At 39.1% G+C, this 14,873-nt stretch overlaps 1 protein-coding gene across 12 annotated transcripts in view; it reads right to left on the reverse strand.

Annotated features, from left to right (window-relative positions):
• Positions 1-14,873, reverse strand: part of NCOR2 (nuclear receptor corepressor 2) — a 1,025,928-nt gene that overhangs the window by 42,142 nt on the left and 968,913 nt on the right. For 10 of the 12 annotated variants that reach the window (XM_053701833.1, XM_053701838.1, XM_053701832.1 and 7 more), the window contains one exon: positions 10,204-10,431. In XM_053701833.1, coding sequence (XP_053557808.1) covers positions 10,204-10,431 — 228 coding nt within the window. The remainder of the gene's footprint in view (positions 1-10,203; positions 10,432-14,873) is intronic. The other 2 variants (XM_053701839.1, XM_053701835.1) reach the window with 1 other exon arrangement.

Genomic DNA, 14,873 nt, shown 5'->3' on the forward strand with positions numbered 1-14,873 from the left:
CCAATTCTATCTGCAAACAAGGGGGACAGCCATGGGGACAGCTTGTGCACCAACTTACGCCAACCTATTCTTAGGTTGGTGGGAGCACAGTACTGTCTTCATTGACGATAACGACGAGTTCACTCGACATATCCCCCTCTGGCTAAAATATATAGATGACATCCTGCTAATCTGGGAAGGACCCAAAGAAAAACTGGACACATTTTTGACGACCCTAAACCGAAACAATTTGAATATTAAACTGACTTACGAATCCAGCCAGACTGAAATCTCGTTTTTGGACTTGAGAATTTTCAAAAAAAACAATGGCATGTTAGGGACAGATTTGTATAGAAAGAAGACAGCTACCAACACTATCCTATACAATACTAGTGCCCATGCCCCTTGCACTATTAAATCTCTCCCAACCGGGGAGTTCTTAAGGGTCAAAAGAAACTGTTCAGAACCGGAGTTATATAAGATCAGAGCTCAGGAAACAACAGATCGTCTTAGCCAGAGGGGGTACAGTAAAACTCTAATCAAAAAAGCAAAGAACAAGGCAAGAAAAACAGAACGTCAGAATCTTTTGAAACCTAAGATTCGCACAAATGACAATAAAACTAGATTAGTTTTAACCTACAATGCACAAAGCAAGGAGGTAATTGACATAATCAACAAACATTGGCACATCCTGCAAGCAGACAACACTCTAGGTCAGTTTATAGGACCCAGAGTTGACATCAGTTACCGACGTACAAAAAATCTAAAAGACTTAGTAAGTCCCAGTCACTACACTCGCAAAAAGAAATCTACAACCAGCAGCATACAACCTGGTTCCTATCCATGTGGAAATTGTATCAGCTGTAAATTTCTGAAAAAAACAACAACAATCACAGATAGATTTGATAAAAAACATCAAATCAAATGTTTTATTAATTGTAACACCACAGGCGTAATCTACGTTTTGCAATGTAAATGCCCAAAAATCTATGTCGGAATGACGACACGTAAATTGCGCACGAGGCTACAGGAACATGTGCGAAACATCAGAAATGCAGCCAAAGACCTAAAAAACAAAAAGGCTATTTCATCAGTAGCACAACATTTCTATAAATTTCATCAAGGAAAAGCTGAAGAACTTAGTTGCTGTGGTATACAAAAAATTAACTTTGGAATCAGAGGAGGAGACAAGGAAACAAGCTTACTGCAATATGAAAGCAGATGGATCTATTTACTTAATTCCATACAACCTAATGGCCTAAATGAACACAATAATTATTTTTCATATCTTTAAGAGGGGCAGAAGATGAGAATTCTTAGTGAACAACAAGAAGTAGAAAATATGATCAAAAATAAAAAAGGAAAACAACCAAATTCTTAAGCACTATTGATTTAACAAAGCCACTTTTATTTATATACACTGTCACTAGCACATTCTTTTCCATGGCACAACATTTAACCTCCACTCCCAATTCCTCACTTACATAGAGCATTTTTTAGCTTAGAGCTCTAGATTTTATTTATATTTGTCAACACGAGTTTATGTCCACATCATTCCAAATGAGCACATTTACGTTAAATGTTCACTCTGTTACTTTAAATCGTACTTTGACACCTTATCTGTCAGTAACAGAACTTATTGTCAATGTCATTATTTTATTCACCACCCTTTATAAGATGAATATTTCAGTTTGGCCACTTAGCAATCGCTAAGACCACTCATTGTCACATCACACAGACATCCTAAAACTACACCTCCCTTTCATTGTAAACCGTACACATTTGCACCTCATAAGTATAAACTATAAATATATATCCTAGTATTAGAAGTTTGTATCATATTTTCAAAGACATTCAGACTAGTCTAGAATGACCTTTTCAGACTACAATTCTCTCTGATCATCATACTCAATATCCTTTACAAACATGCAAAGCAGGGATAATCAGCATGTAACCACACAGACTATGTCAGAATGTATTGTCCTATTCTTACAATCGCTATTATGTATGATACCTTACAGTATAAAAATTATTATCCTCAAGTATGACTAATATACATTAGAGCCTAAGATCACACTCTGATATAAGCTCCCACTCCTGTAATAAATTCTCCCCGATTCATATATCTACATTACTCTTTAAGTGCAGAGAGTGACAAGATAAGTGAAAATAACACAAAAGCATCATAAATAACAAGCCGTTTATTTTAACCATCAATATGTGATTAGTATCTCCCTACAATATCCGATGAAATAGCGGAAGATTGTGCTTTACCTCAAACTATAATTCTCTTTTTGAAATAAAATAATTTTCGTTTTGAAAATCACATATACATTGTAGAAATGACAAGACAGCCTCGTCCTATCAAATTCTCCCTTGCACATATACAAGCGCTTTCACAGGGAGTAATTGGTTCTTTGTAACGAATCCCTCAACTCGTCTAAAGACGTCAAAGGGGAGGGGTAGTGCAGGCCAATAAAAAGACACAGATTCGGCCGCGCCGTACCCTTTGAGAAAGCCACGTTAGTGGCGAAACATGTCAGGGAATTGTTTGGTGTGAATGCATGTTAGCATTTTTTAAATAGCAGGAATGCCGGTCTAACATATTTAGACATTAGGATTTGGAAATACAGATAAATTAATCGACCCTTGAGCTGGGTCTTATCGAGCACATAGCAAGGCAGATTTGGAAACATAGACAAATTAATTGACCCCTGAGCTGGGTCCTATCGAGCAAATAGCAAGGTAGATTTAATTTATTACCGGCAGTAAAGTCTATTGATAAAGCCATAGATATGAGACTTGAAAACGAATATATTATACATTAAAAACAAAACCAATTAGTTTATATCTATGGTAGTGTTCATGAGAACTTAGACTGCCTGAAGATAGATATACAATATGGAACAATTTAAGCAACAGTGTAACCAAAAATAAGATACAAAATTCACCTTGATTGGTGCACTTAAGTTATTACTATAACCGCTATATGTGGATAAGTCCTCAGAGTTGGGATCCATCTGGTAACAGCAGCAATCACTTAATTTGCTACTAGCAGCAAAACAAATTATTACTAGACTAACAATAAGGGGCTGGGAAATCAGTATATCGCACCAACCTAATTTAATTGTAACAAACATACTATACTCTTATGAATGACTAGAGATTGTTGTCACTGTTATAACCACCATATGTGAATAAGACACTTTAAATACGGAGTAGAATCAACGGACTGTTAATCTAAACATCCATAAAATTATCATATGTAACTTATATGAACTTACAGTCTTAATACTTTCTCTATTCTGCCTAATGACCATAAGAAGTTACCAGTAATATTTAGCGCGAAGATGCAGTAGGGATATATTTTTCTCACCCTTTATGAATATACAGTCTGTATAGTCTTACTAATCACTCAAACAGCAGTAAGAAGTTACCGGTGAAATACTATCATATAGTAGTGAAATATAAGAACAATTCAGACAGTGTTTCCTAAGATTTAACTACCTAACAGTCTATTTTAAATATTATCATCAGAAAGAGATTCAAATACAAAGTAAAGTAAAAGAAACTCTGTCCAGATATTGTACCATAATACTGAACATATATTACAAAATTGAGAAAATATAAGTTGTGCTAAATCAAAGGACAATTTTTAAGTTGAGTTAGGTTACAATAATATACTAACATCTTTTTCACCTGGCGAATCAAGCAGCTTATTTTCTACTTGGCCAGATACAAAGTGACCTTTTATTTTAGAAAACGTAATTCACTAAAATCTATGCCAAGAGAACAGAAAAATCTGTATAGAAAAAAGGAATAAAAGAACTTTTAGATCAACCTAGCTCTATACAAGTGGCAAACTCTCAAACAGGCTTGAGAGCCCAGTTAATATTTTCTTCAAACTCACTTAAGATATACATCGGTAGCATGTATATACAGAAGATATAATAGTAGCAGACGCAAGTTCATTACTTTAAACACGTCTATAGACTGCTGGTATTATTTACCCCAGGGGGAACACTATACTGCATTCATTACTATAGCAGTTTACAATGTCTCAGATATATGGAACAATATACTAGACACCAGGAACAAAATTGGAAGTCCAAAAAATTGATGCATATAATTCACGCATAGTGTAATAGACAAGAAGATACAAAGCATCTCACAAGTAACTAGAAACTTCCACCTAGAGTCCCTAGACAGTGACATATATAATTCCATATATAGTACCAACCTGATAACTGCTAGTTTTTTAAATGTAAAAGTGTTACAACTTGGGATCCCACCTTGAAATAGAGATAAAAAATATATAGCAAAGTCCACAAGAAAGTGGTCAAAAGTTCCAACTATCAGAATACAAGTGTGAAGAATATAAGTTCCCTATTGGACTTCTACTCAATACTCCAAACAGAGAATTATTCTATTTGAATCATACCTTGTGTATGCCACAACTCCTTTCCAAATCCAAGATTATTAAATTAAACCAATTGACCCAAACCTGTATTTTTAACTTAACTGTATGTGTGTGATTTTGTTTGTGTTTTTATTTTAAATTACCCAATAAAGGTTATATTTTAAAAAATCCAAGCACACCTCCTTCTCTAGTATACCTATATACTGTTCAATTATTGCCACCATTAATTAGGGAAAGAGTGCTAAACAAGTGTACACTTTCTTCAATCCCAGGATTGATTTTGTTCTTTTTTTACTACAGCAATGCCCCTTGGTCTTAGCACCGCCAGAAGGGACCCTAGTACCTATGAGAAAATCCTAGGAGCAGTGGCTAATCCGAAAGAAAAACGCCACGAACTGGAAATGCTTGTCCAGGAATGCAAACCTTAGGAACCGATGATGTTCCTTGTGGATAGGAATATGTAGATACGCATCCTTGAAATCCACCTTGGTCATGAATTGACCTTCCTGGATGGAAGGAAGAAGTGTTCGAATGGTTTCCATCTTGAACGATGGAACCTTGAGAAACTTGTTCAAGATCTTGAGATCTAAGATTGGTCTGAACGTTCCCTCTTTTTTGGGAACTATGAACAGATTGGAGTAGAACCCCATCCCTTGTTCTCCTAATGGAACAGGATGAATCACTCCCATTTTTAGCAGGTCTTCTACCCAATGTAAGAATGCCTGTCTTCTTATGTGGTCTGAAGACAACTGAGACCTGTGGAACCTCCCCCTTGGAGGAAGCCCCTTGAACTCCAGAGAATAACCTTGGGAGACTATTTCTAGCGCCCAAGGATCCAGAACATCTCTTGCCCAAGCCTGAGCGAAGAGAGAGAGTCTGCCCCCCACCAGATCCGGTCCCGGATCGGGGGCCCGCATTTCATGCTGTCTTGGTAGCAGTGGCAGGTTTCCTGGCCTGCTTTCCTTTGTTCCAGCCTTGCATAGGTCTCCAGGCTGGATTGGCTTGAGAAGTATTACCTTCCTGCTTAGAGGACGTAGCCCTTGGGGCTGATCCGTTTCTGCGAAAGGGACGAAACTTAGGTTTATTTTTGGTCTTGAAAAGACCTATCCTGAGGAAGGGCGTGGCCCTTGCCCCCAGTGATATCAGAGATAATCTCTTTCAAGTCAGGGCCAAAGAGTGTTTTCCCCTTGAAAGGAATGTCAAGCAATTTGTTCTTGGAAGACGCATCCGCTGCCCAAGATTTTAACCAAAGCGCTCTGCGCCACAATAGCAAACCCAGAATTTTTTCGCCGCTAACCTAGCCAATTGCAAGGTGGCGTCTAGGGTGAAAGAATTAGCCAATTTAAGAGCACGAATTCTGTCCATAATCTCCTCATAAGAAGAAGAATTACTAATAATCGCCTTTCCTAGCTCATCAAACTAGAAACACGCGGCTGCAGTGACAGGGACAATGCATGCAATTGGTTGTAGAAGGGAACCTTGCTGAACAAACATCTTTAGCAGACCTTCTAATTTTTTATCCATAGGATCTTGGAAAGCACAACTATCTTCTATGGGTATAGTGGCGCGCTTGTGTAGAGTAGAAACCGCCCCCTCGACCTTGGGGACTGTCTGCCATCAGTCCTTTCTGGGGTCGACTATAAGAAAACAATTTTATAAATATGGGGGGAGGTACTAAAGGTATACCGGGCCTGTCCCATTCTTTACTAACAATGTACGCCACCCGCTTGGATATAGGAAAAGCTTCGGGGGGCCCCGGGGCCTCTAAGAACTTTTCCATTTTACATAGTGGTTCTGGAATGACCAGATAATCACAATCATCCAAATTGGATAACACCTCCTTAAGCAGAGCGCGGAGATGTTCCAACTTAAATTTAAAAGTAATCACATCAGGTTCAGCTTGTTGAGAAATGTTTCCTGAATCTGAAATTTCTCCCTCAGACAAAACCTCCCTGGCCCCCTCAGACTGGTGTAGGGGCCCTTCAGAAACCATATCATCAGCGTTCTCATGCTCTACAGAATTTTCTAAAACAGAGCAGTCGCGCTTTCGCTGATAAGTGGGCATATTGGCTAAAATGTTTTTGATAGAATTATCCATTACAGCCGTTAAATGTTGCATAGTAAGGAGTATTGGCGCACTAGATGTACTAGGGGCCTCCTGTATGGGCAAGACTGGTGTAGACGAAGGAGGGGATGATGCAGTACCATGCTTACTCCCCTCACTTGAGGAATCATCTTGGGCATCATTTTTACTAAATTTTTTTATGACATAAAATACATATAGTTAAATGAGAAGGAACCTTGGTTTCCCCACAGTCAGAACACAATCTATCTGGTAGTTCAGACATGTTAAACAGGCATAAACTTGATAACAAAGCACAAAAAACGTTTTAAAATAAAACCGTTACTGTCACTTTAAATTTTAAACTAAACACACTTTATTACTGCAATTGCGAAAAAGTATGAAGGAATTGTTCAAAATTCACCAAAATTTCACCACAGTGTCTTAAAGCCTTAAAAGTATTGCACACCAAATTTGGAAGCTTTAACCCTTAAAATAACGGAACCGGAGCCGTTTTTATATTTAACCCCTTTACAGTCCCTGGAATCTGCTTTGCTGAGACCCAACCAAGCCCAAAGGGGAATACGATACCAAATGATGCCTTCAGAAAGACTTTTCTATGTATCAGAGCTCCACACACATGCAGCTGCATGCCATGCTGTCCTCAAAAACAAGTGCGCCATACCGGCGCGAAAATGAGGCTCTGACTATGATTAGGGAAAGCCCCTAAAGAATAAGGTGTCTAAAACAGTGCCTGCCGATATAATCATATCAAAATACCCAGAATAAATGATTCCTCAAGGCTAAATATGTGTTAATAATGAATCGATTTAGCCCAGAAAAAGTCTACAGTCTTAATAAGCCCTTGTGAAGCCCTTATTTACTATCTTAATAAACATGGCTTACCGGATCCCATAGGGAAAATGACAGCTTCCAGCATTACATCGTCTTGTTAGAATGTGTCATACCTCAAGCAGTAAGAGACTGCACACTGTTCCCCCAACTGAAGTTAATTGCTCTCAACAGTCCTGTGTGGAACAGCCATGGATTTTAGTTACGGTGCTAAAATCATTTTCCTCATACAAACAGAAATCTTCATCTCTTTTCTGTTTCTGAGTAAATAGTACATACCAGCACTATTTTAAAATAACAAACTCTTGATTGAATAATAAAAACTACAGTTAAACACTAAAAAACTCTAAGCCATCTCCGTGGAGATGTTGCCTGTACAACGGCAAAGAGAATGACTGGGGTAGGCGGAGCCTAGGAGGGATCATGTGACCAGCTTTGCTGGGCTCTTTGCCATTTCCTGTTGGGGAAGAGAATATCCCACAAGTAAGGATGACGCCGTGGACCGGACACACCTATGTTGGAGAAATGGGTAGAGTGCATCAGTGCACCTAACAATAGTCCCAAAACATGCGCAGCATTGCTTATCAACCACGTGTTTTCCAGATTTGGTTTACCCCAGCGAATCAAATCTGATCGGGGAACCCACTTCACTAGCGAAGTGATGACAAAAATGTGGAAAATACTAGGGGTCAAAAGAAAGCTCCATATTGCATATAGAGCTGCCTCTAGTGGTGGTGTAGAGCGTTACAACCAGTCCATTGTTTAAGTAGAGGCACCGAGAGCAAAATACTATAATGAACAGCTTCAGATGAACAAGCTGCTTAGTCCGCTGTTACCACTCTCGGAAACACCTCTCACACTGTGACAAACAGCTCATCTTATAAATAAAAACTCAATATGTGATCTCCCAGTTGCCATTGTTTTAAATATAGCCACCGGGAGCACAAGCACAGACTGAACGGCTTCAGTTTAAACAGCTGTTTATTTCGATAGATCAGAGAAACCCTCTTAGAGCTCACACTCTGTCAACAGTTCAATATAAAATATCCCGGTCGGTTTTATTATTAGCTATGAAACCGCCGGGAGATGAGACACATGTCAACCCCAGTGCCTGCGTCGTAACTGCCATAATGTCCCCTAATAGACTAGGAGAATCTGAGTCCAAGTTCAATGAGGTCTAGATAAAATAATAAAGTGACCAAACTTTTTCTGAGATCCTCTACCCCCAGAATAAAGTCAGCACTTACCTCATCTTCTGCCCGGCAGCAAGGCAATTCCCAGGTTTAAGAGGTCCTCTCCCTCCCATGGACCTGTAAATAAACGAAAATCCTGAGTAAAAATCCCTCAGGTTTTCAGTGTAAGGGCAGCATCAGAATATGGGAGGCGCAGTAAGAATTATGTCCCGCAAGTTCCCATTGCTCTAAAGCCACCAATGCTCTACTGAAGAGACTGATATGGACTTTGGCTGCACCCTAGAACAAAGCAGCACAATCTTACACTACTTTAAAAATAATAAACTCTTGATTGAAGAATCTATACTAACACCTCACTTTGCCACCTTCATATCACTAAAGTAGGCAAAGAGAATGACTGGAGTGGGAGGGAAGGGAGGAGCTATTTAACAGCTTTGCTGTGGTGCTTTTTGCCGCCTCCTGCTGACCAGGAGGTGAATATTCCATTAGTAATTAAGATGATCCTTGGACTCATTGTGTCATAAAAAAGAAAAGAAATTACATTTTCTTCTCGTTACCTACTTCTTTAACTCATGTGAACACTAGAAGAAGTGCTCTACATAAACAGGAAAACTGATGCACAGAAAAGACTTGTGGACAAATTAAAACTGCAGTAAAGATGATTGCTGACATCAATTTTTGCATATTGTAAGATATCACATGTAAACAATACTGATACTGCATCAAATGTATTTTAGCAACAAGCATCCATATTTAGTTAAAAATAAATGCAAGCTTCAATGGTGCCAGTAGCCCTCCTCATAACCATGAAGGAGGTGAAGACCTCTAAGAGTCCAAAGGTTATATTCAGGAGAAATGAGAAAATATAATGCTCTGCATTTGGTTTGGATGTGCCACTAGGCTAACTGAGTGGAAGTGGAGAAAAAGCAAAATACAAAAAAGTGGAACTTGAACAAAAACTGATTCTGGATTGTAATATACGACAGGTCCACAACAGATGGAGATATGAGAGGGAAGCAGCGTCCAATAACTGGACAAAGATGTTGGTGGATTCCTGTCTGAAGAATGTTCTCACTCTCCATGGGAGGATGAACCAGAAAAAAAAAAGCCAAATGCCTTAAGATCCAGACGTAAAAAGGCATAGGAGGGATAGGAAAAAGGACTGGAAGGGTATTGTGCTTGATAGCTGTATAAAACAGAGCAATTATATGTCCGGGTGAAATAAAGAGTCAGAGTGTAGACGTATAGAAGAGGATCTCCTGCAGAAGCAGCCTTTTCTAAGTTCTCTGAGTTTTTTTTGTCTATCACTAAGTGGCGACATATTAATCCATTAATTACATATATCATCTGCTTCATGCACTGACACAATGACTGTGAGAGATAACGGAATTATATAAAAATTACCCTAACAGCTATACAGGAGTTATTATTTAGCAACTATATTGTATTTTGTGGTTTGCTTATTATTGCTACATTCTGCTTTTAAAACAGGACAAAAAAAAAAGAGAGAGAGGAGGGCAGCATTACTAGCGTTTTAGAAAGGGAAGCAGGAAGCTCTGTTTTTTGGTTATAGGAAGAATGCAAGTTAAAAGAAAAAAATGATTTTAGGCAAAAGAGAAATGTAGCAATAGGGCACAAAAGAAAACTAATAAACATTAGAAAGGAGTAAAGGCGTGTGAAATGAAAAAGCAGCAGACCTGGCAAGGATCGCATGTCGTCATTCCGTCCATCAACAGCTGTTATGGGTATAGCAGAGGGCAGGCTTGCGTTGGCATTCAAAGAGTTAAAAGCATTGGTAGTGAGGGTTGAGCGGTCTTCCCACTGCTCATCATATTTACCCATTAGGGCCTTCCTAATTATGGCCTCCAATCCCATGTTACTGCTAGAGTTTTCTGGTACACACTGGCTTCTGCAGCTGATTGGTCCTGAGAGAAAAGCAAGAGGTATAGAGAAAAAAAATGAAAAATTAAAGCAAAGGACAATATACACACTCTAGCATCTGTACACTTAATTTAGTAATTTAGTAACGTTATGCTCCCTTCAAAGCATACAACATGTCCTGAAGAAACAGGAGAGGTTGACTCCCAAAATATCACTACAATAAAAATGTGAAGCACCTGGACAGTTGGCCATTTATTTCTGTGAGTGCTACCAAACTACACACATACACGGGACAGTGTATGTGCTCATTCAAGCAACAAAACTCCCCATAATACACCTTTGTTTTACTGATTACATCATTAATTATTTCACTAATCCCCTTATATGAAATCACCAATGACGCTGCATAATATGGGGTAAATTTTCAGCAAAAATAGTAAAATAGTAGTAACATTTTCCCTTCTGACTTTTTTTGTTGTGATTAATGTTATTTGATATTTTTCCTCAAGTGCCAGTGACTAACCTGAAAGTGATGTAGTGTATCTGTAAAAAGTGAACTAGAAAAAACATAATTTATGTAAGAACTTACCTGATAAATTCATTTCTTTCATAATAGAAAGAGTCCACGAGCTAGTGACGTATGGGATATACATTCCTACCAGGAGGGGCAAAGTTTCCCAAACCTCAAAATGCCTATAAATACACCCCTCACCACACCCACAATTCAGTTTAACGAATAGCCAAGAAGTGGGGTGATAAGAAAAGAGTGAAAGCATCAAAAATAAGGAATTGGAATAATTGTGCTTTATATAAAAAAATCATAACCACCACAAAAAAAGGGTGGGCCTCATGGACTCTTGCTAATATGAAAGAAATGAATTTATCAGGTAAGTTCTTACATAAATTATGTTTTCTTTCATGTAATTAGCAAGAGTCCATGAGCTAGTGACGTATGGGATAATGAATACCCAAGATGTGGAACTTCCACGCAAGAGTCACTAGAGAGGGAGGGATAAAATAAAGACAGCCAATTCCGCCGAAAAATAATAATAATCCACAACCCAAAACAAAAGTTTTTAATCTCAAAATAATGAAATTATAAGCAGAAGAATCAAACTGAAACAGCTGCCTGAAGTACTTTTCTACCAAAAACTGCTTCAGAAGAAGAAAACACATCAAAATGGTAGAATTTAGTAAAAGTATGCAAAGAAGACCAAGTTGCTGCTTTGCAAATCTGATCAACAGAAGCTTCATTCCTAAACGCCCAGGAAGTAGAAATTGACCTAGTAGAATGAGCCGTAATTCTTTGAGGCGGGGAATTACCCGACTCTACATAAGCATGATGAATCAAAGACTTTAACCAAGACGCCAAAGAAATGGCGGAGGCCTTCTGACCTTTTCTGGACCCAGAAAAGATAACAAATAGACTAGAAGTCTTTCTAAAATCCTTAGTAGCTTCAACATAATATTTCAAAGCTCTTACTACATCCAAAGAATGTAAAGATCTCTCCTTTGAATTCTTAGGGTTAGGACATAATGAAGGAGCAACAATCTCTCTACTAATGTTATTAGAATTCACAACCTTAGGTAAAAATTTAAATGAGGTTCGCAACACTGCCTTATCCTGATGAAAAATCAGAAAAGGAGATTCACAAGAAAGAGCAGATAACTCAGAAACTCTTCTAGCAGAAGAGATGGCCAAAAGGAACAGAACTTTCCAAGAAAGTAATTTAATGTCCAGAGAATGCATAGGTTCAAACGGAGGAGCTTGTAAAGCCCTCAGAACCAAATTAAGACTCCAAGGAGGAGAAATTGACTTAATGACAGGTTTGATACGAACCAAAGCCTGTACAAAACAATGAATATCAGGAAGATTAGCAATCTTTCTGTGAAAAAGAAAAGAAAGAGCAGAGATTTGTCCTTTCAAGGAACTTGCAGACAAACCTTTATCCAAACCATCCTGAAGAAACTGCAAAATTCTAGGAATTCTGAACGAATGCCAGGAGAATTTATGAGATGAACACCAAGAAATGTAAGCCTTCCAGACTCGATAATAAATCTTCCTAGACACAGATTTACGAGCCTGTAACATAGTATTAATTACTGAGTCAGAGAAACCTCTATGACTAAGAATCAAGCGTTCAATTTCCATACCTTCAAATTTAATGATTTGAGATCCTGATGGAAAAAAGGGCCTTGAGATAGAAGGTCTGGTCTTAGCGGAAGAGTCCAAGGTTGGCAACTGGCCATCCGAATGAGATCCGCATACCAAAACCTGTGAGGCCATGCTGGAGCCACCAGCAGCACAAACGAACGTTCCATTAGAATTTTGGAAATCACTTTTGGAAGAAGAACTAGAGGCGGAAAGATATAGGCAGGATGATAATTCCAAGGAAGCGACAACGCATCCACTGCCTCTGCCTGAGGGTCCCTGGATCTGGACAGATACCTGGGAAGTTTCTTGTTTAGATGAGAGGCCATCAAATCTATTTCTGGAAGACCCCAGATTTGAACAATCTGAAGAAATACCTCTGGGTGAAGGGACCATTCGCCCGGATTTAACGTCTGGCGACTGAGATAATCCGCTTCCCAATTGTCTACACCTGGGATGTGAACCACAGAAATTAGACAGGAGCTGGATTCCGCCCATACAAGTATCCGAGATACTTCTTTCATAGCCTGAGGACTGTGAGTCCCACCCTGATGACTGACATATGCCACGGTTGCGACATTGTCTGTCTGAAAGCAAATAAACGATTCTCTCGTCAGAAGAGGCCAGGACTGAAGAGTTCTGAAAATCGCACAGAGTTCCAAAATGTTGATTGGTAATCTTGCCTCCTGAGATTCCCAAACCCCCTGCGCTGTCAGAGATCCCCATACAGCTCCCCAACCTGACAGACTCGCATCTGTTGAGATCACAGTCCAGGTTGGGCGAACAAAGGAAGCCCCTTGAACTTGGTTTTATTCCAGATTGGAGAAGGTTTCCAGACAGAAACCGTTCCTTTAGGGGAAGGGTCAGGCTTCTGTTCCTTATTTTGACGAAAGGAACGAAAACGATTAGCAGCATTCCAAGTTTTAAGCCATAAAGCTCTTCTAGCTAAAATAGCTAAAGACATATACCTGACATCAACTCTAATGATATCAAAGATGGCATCACAAATAAAGTTATTAGCATGTTGAAGGAACAGCAACAGGTAATGGTATATTACTAATGGAAATACTATCTGCATTAGAAAGTTTATCATGACATTCATCACAAACTACAGCCGGAGGAACAGTTACCAAAAGTTTACAACAAATACACTTAACTTTGGAAGAACCAGCATCAGTCAGCGTTTTTCCAGAAGTAGATTCTGATCCAGGGTCAATCTGAGACATCTTGCAATATGTAATAGAAAAAACAACATATAAAGCAAAATTATCAAATTCCTTAAATGACAGTTTCAGGAATGGGAAAGAATGCCAATGAACAAGACTCTAGCAACCAGAAGCAATGAAAAAAGCGACTGAAATAATGTGTAAAAAAGGTGGAGACAAAAAACAGAATTTATGCTTACCTGATAAATTACTTTCTCCAACGGTGTGTCCGGTCCACGGCGTCATCCTTACTTGTGGGAATATCTCTTCCCCAACAGGAAATGGCAAAGAGTCCCAGCAAAGCTGGCCATATAGTCCCTCCTAGGCTCCGCCCACCCCAGTCATTCGACCGATGGCCAGGAGGAAAAATATAGGAGAAACCATATGGTACCGTGGTGACTGTAGTTAGAGAAAATAATTCATCAGACCTGATTAAAAAACCAGGGCGGGCCGTGGACCGGACACACCGTTGGAGAAAGTAATTTATCAGGTAAGCATAAATTCTGTTTTCTCCAACATTGGTGTGTCCGGTCCACTGCGTCATCCTTACTTGTGGGAACCAATACCAAAGCTTTAGGACACGGATGAAGGGAGGGAGCAAATCAGGTTACCTAAACGGAAGGCACCACGGCTTGCAAAACCTTTCTCCCAAAAATAGCCCCCGAAGAAGCAAAAGTATCAAATTTGTAAAATTTGGCAAAAGTGTGCAGTGAAGACCAAGTCGCTGCCTTACATATCTGATCAACAGAAGCCTCGTTCTTGAAGGCCCATGTGGAAGCCACAGCCCTAGTGGAGTGAGCTGTGATTCTTACAGGAGGCTGCCGTCCGGCAGTCTCGTAAGCCAATCGGATGATGCTTTTAAGCCAAAAGGAAAGAGAGGTAGAAGTCGCTTTTTGACCTCTCCTTTTACCAGAATAGACAACAAACAGAGAAGATGTTTGTCTGAAATCTTTTGTAGCTTCTAAATAGAATTTTAGAGCACGGACTACGTCCAAATTGTGTAACAAACGTTCCTTCTTTGAAACTGGATTCGGACACAAAGAAGGTACAACTATCTCCTGGTTAATATTTTTGTTAGAAACAACCTTTGGAAGAAAACCAGGCTTAGTACGCAAAACCACCTTATCTG

This window comes from Bombina bombina, chromosome 2 (assembly GCF_027579735.1).
Source record: "Bombina bombina isolate aBomBom1 chromosome 2, aBomBom1.pri, whole genome shotgun sequence".
NCBI lineage: Eukaryota > Metazoa > Chordata > Amphibia > Anura > Bombinatoridae > Bombina > Bombina bombina.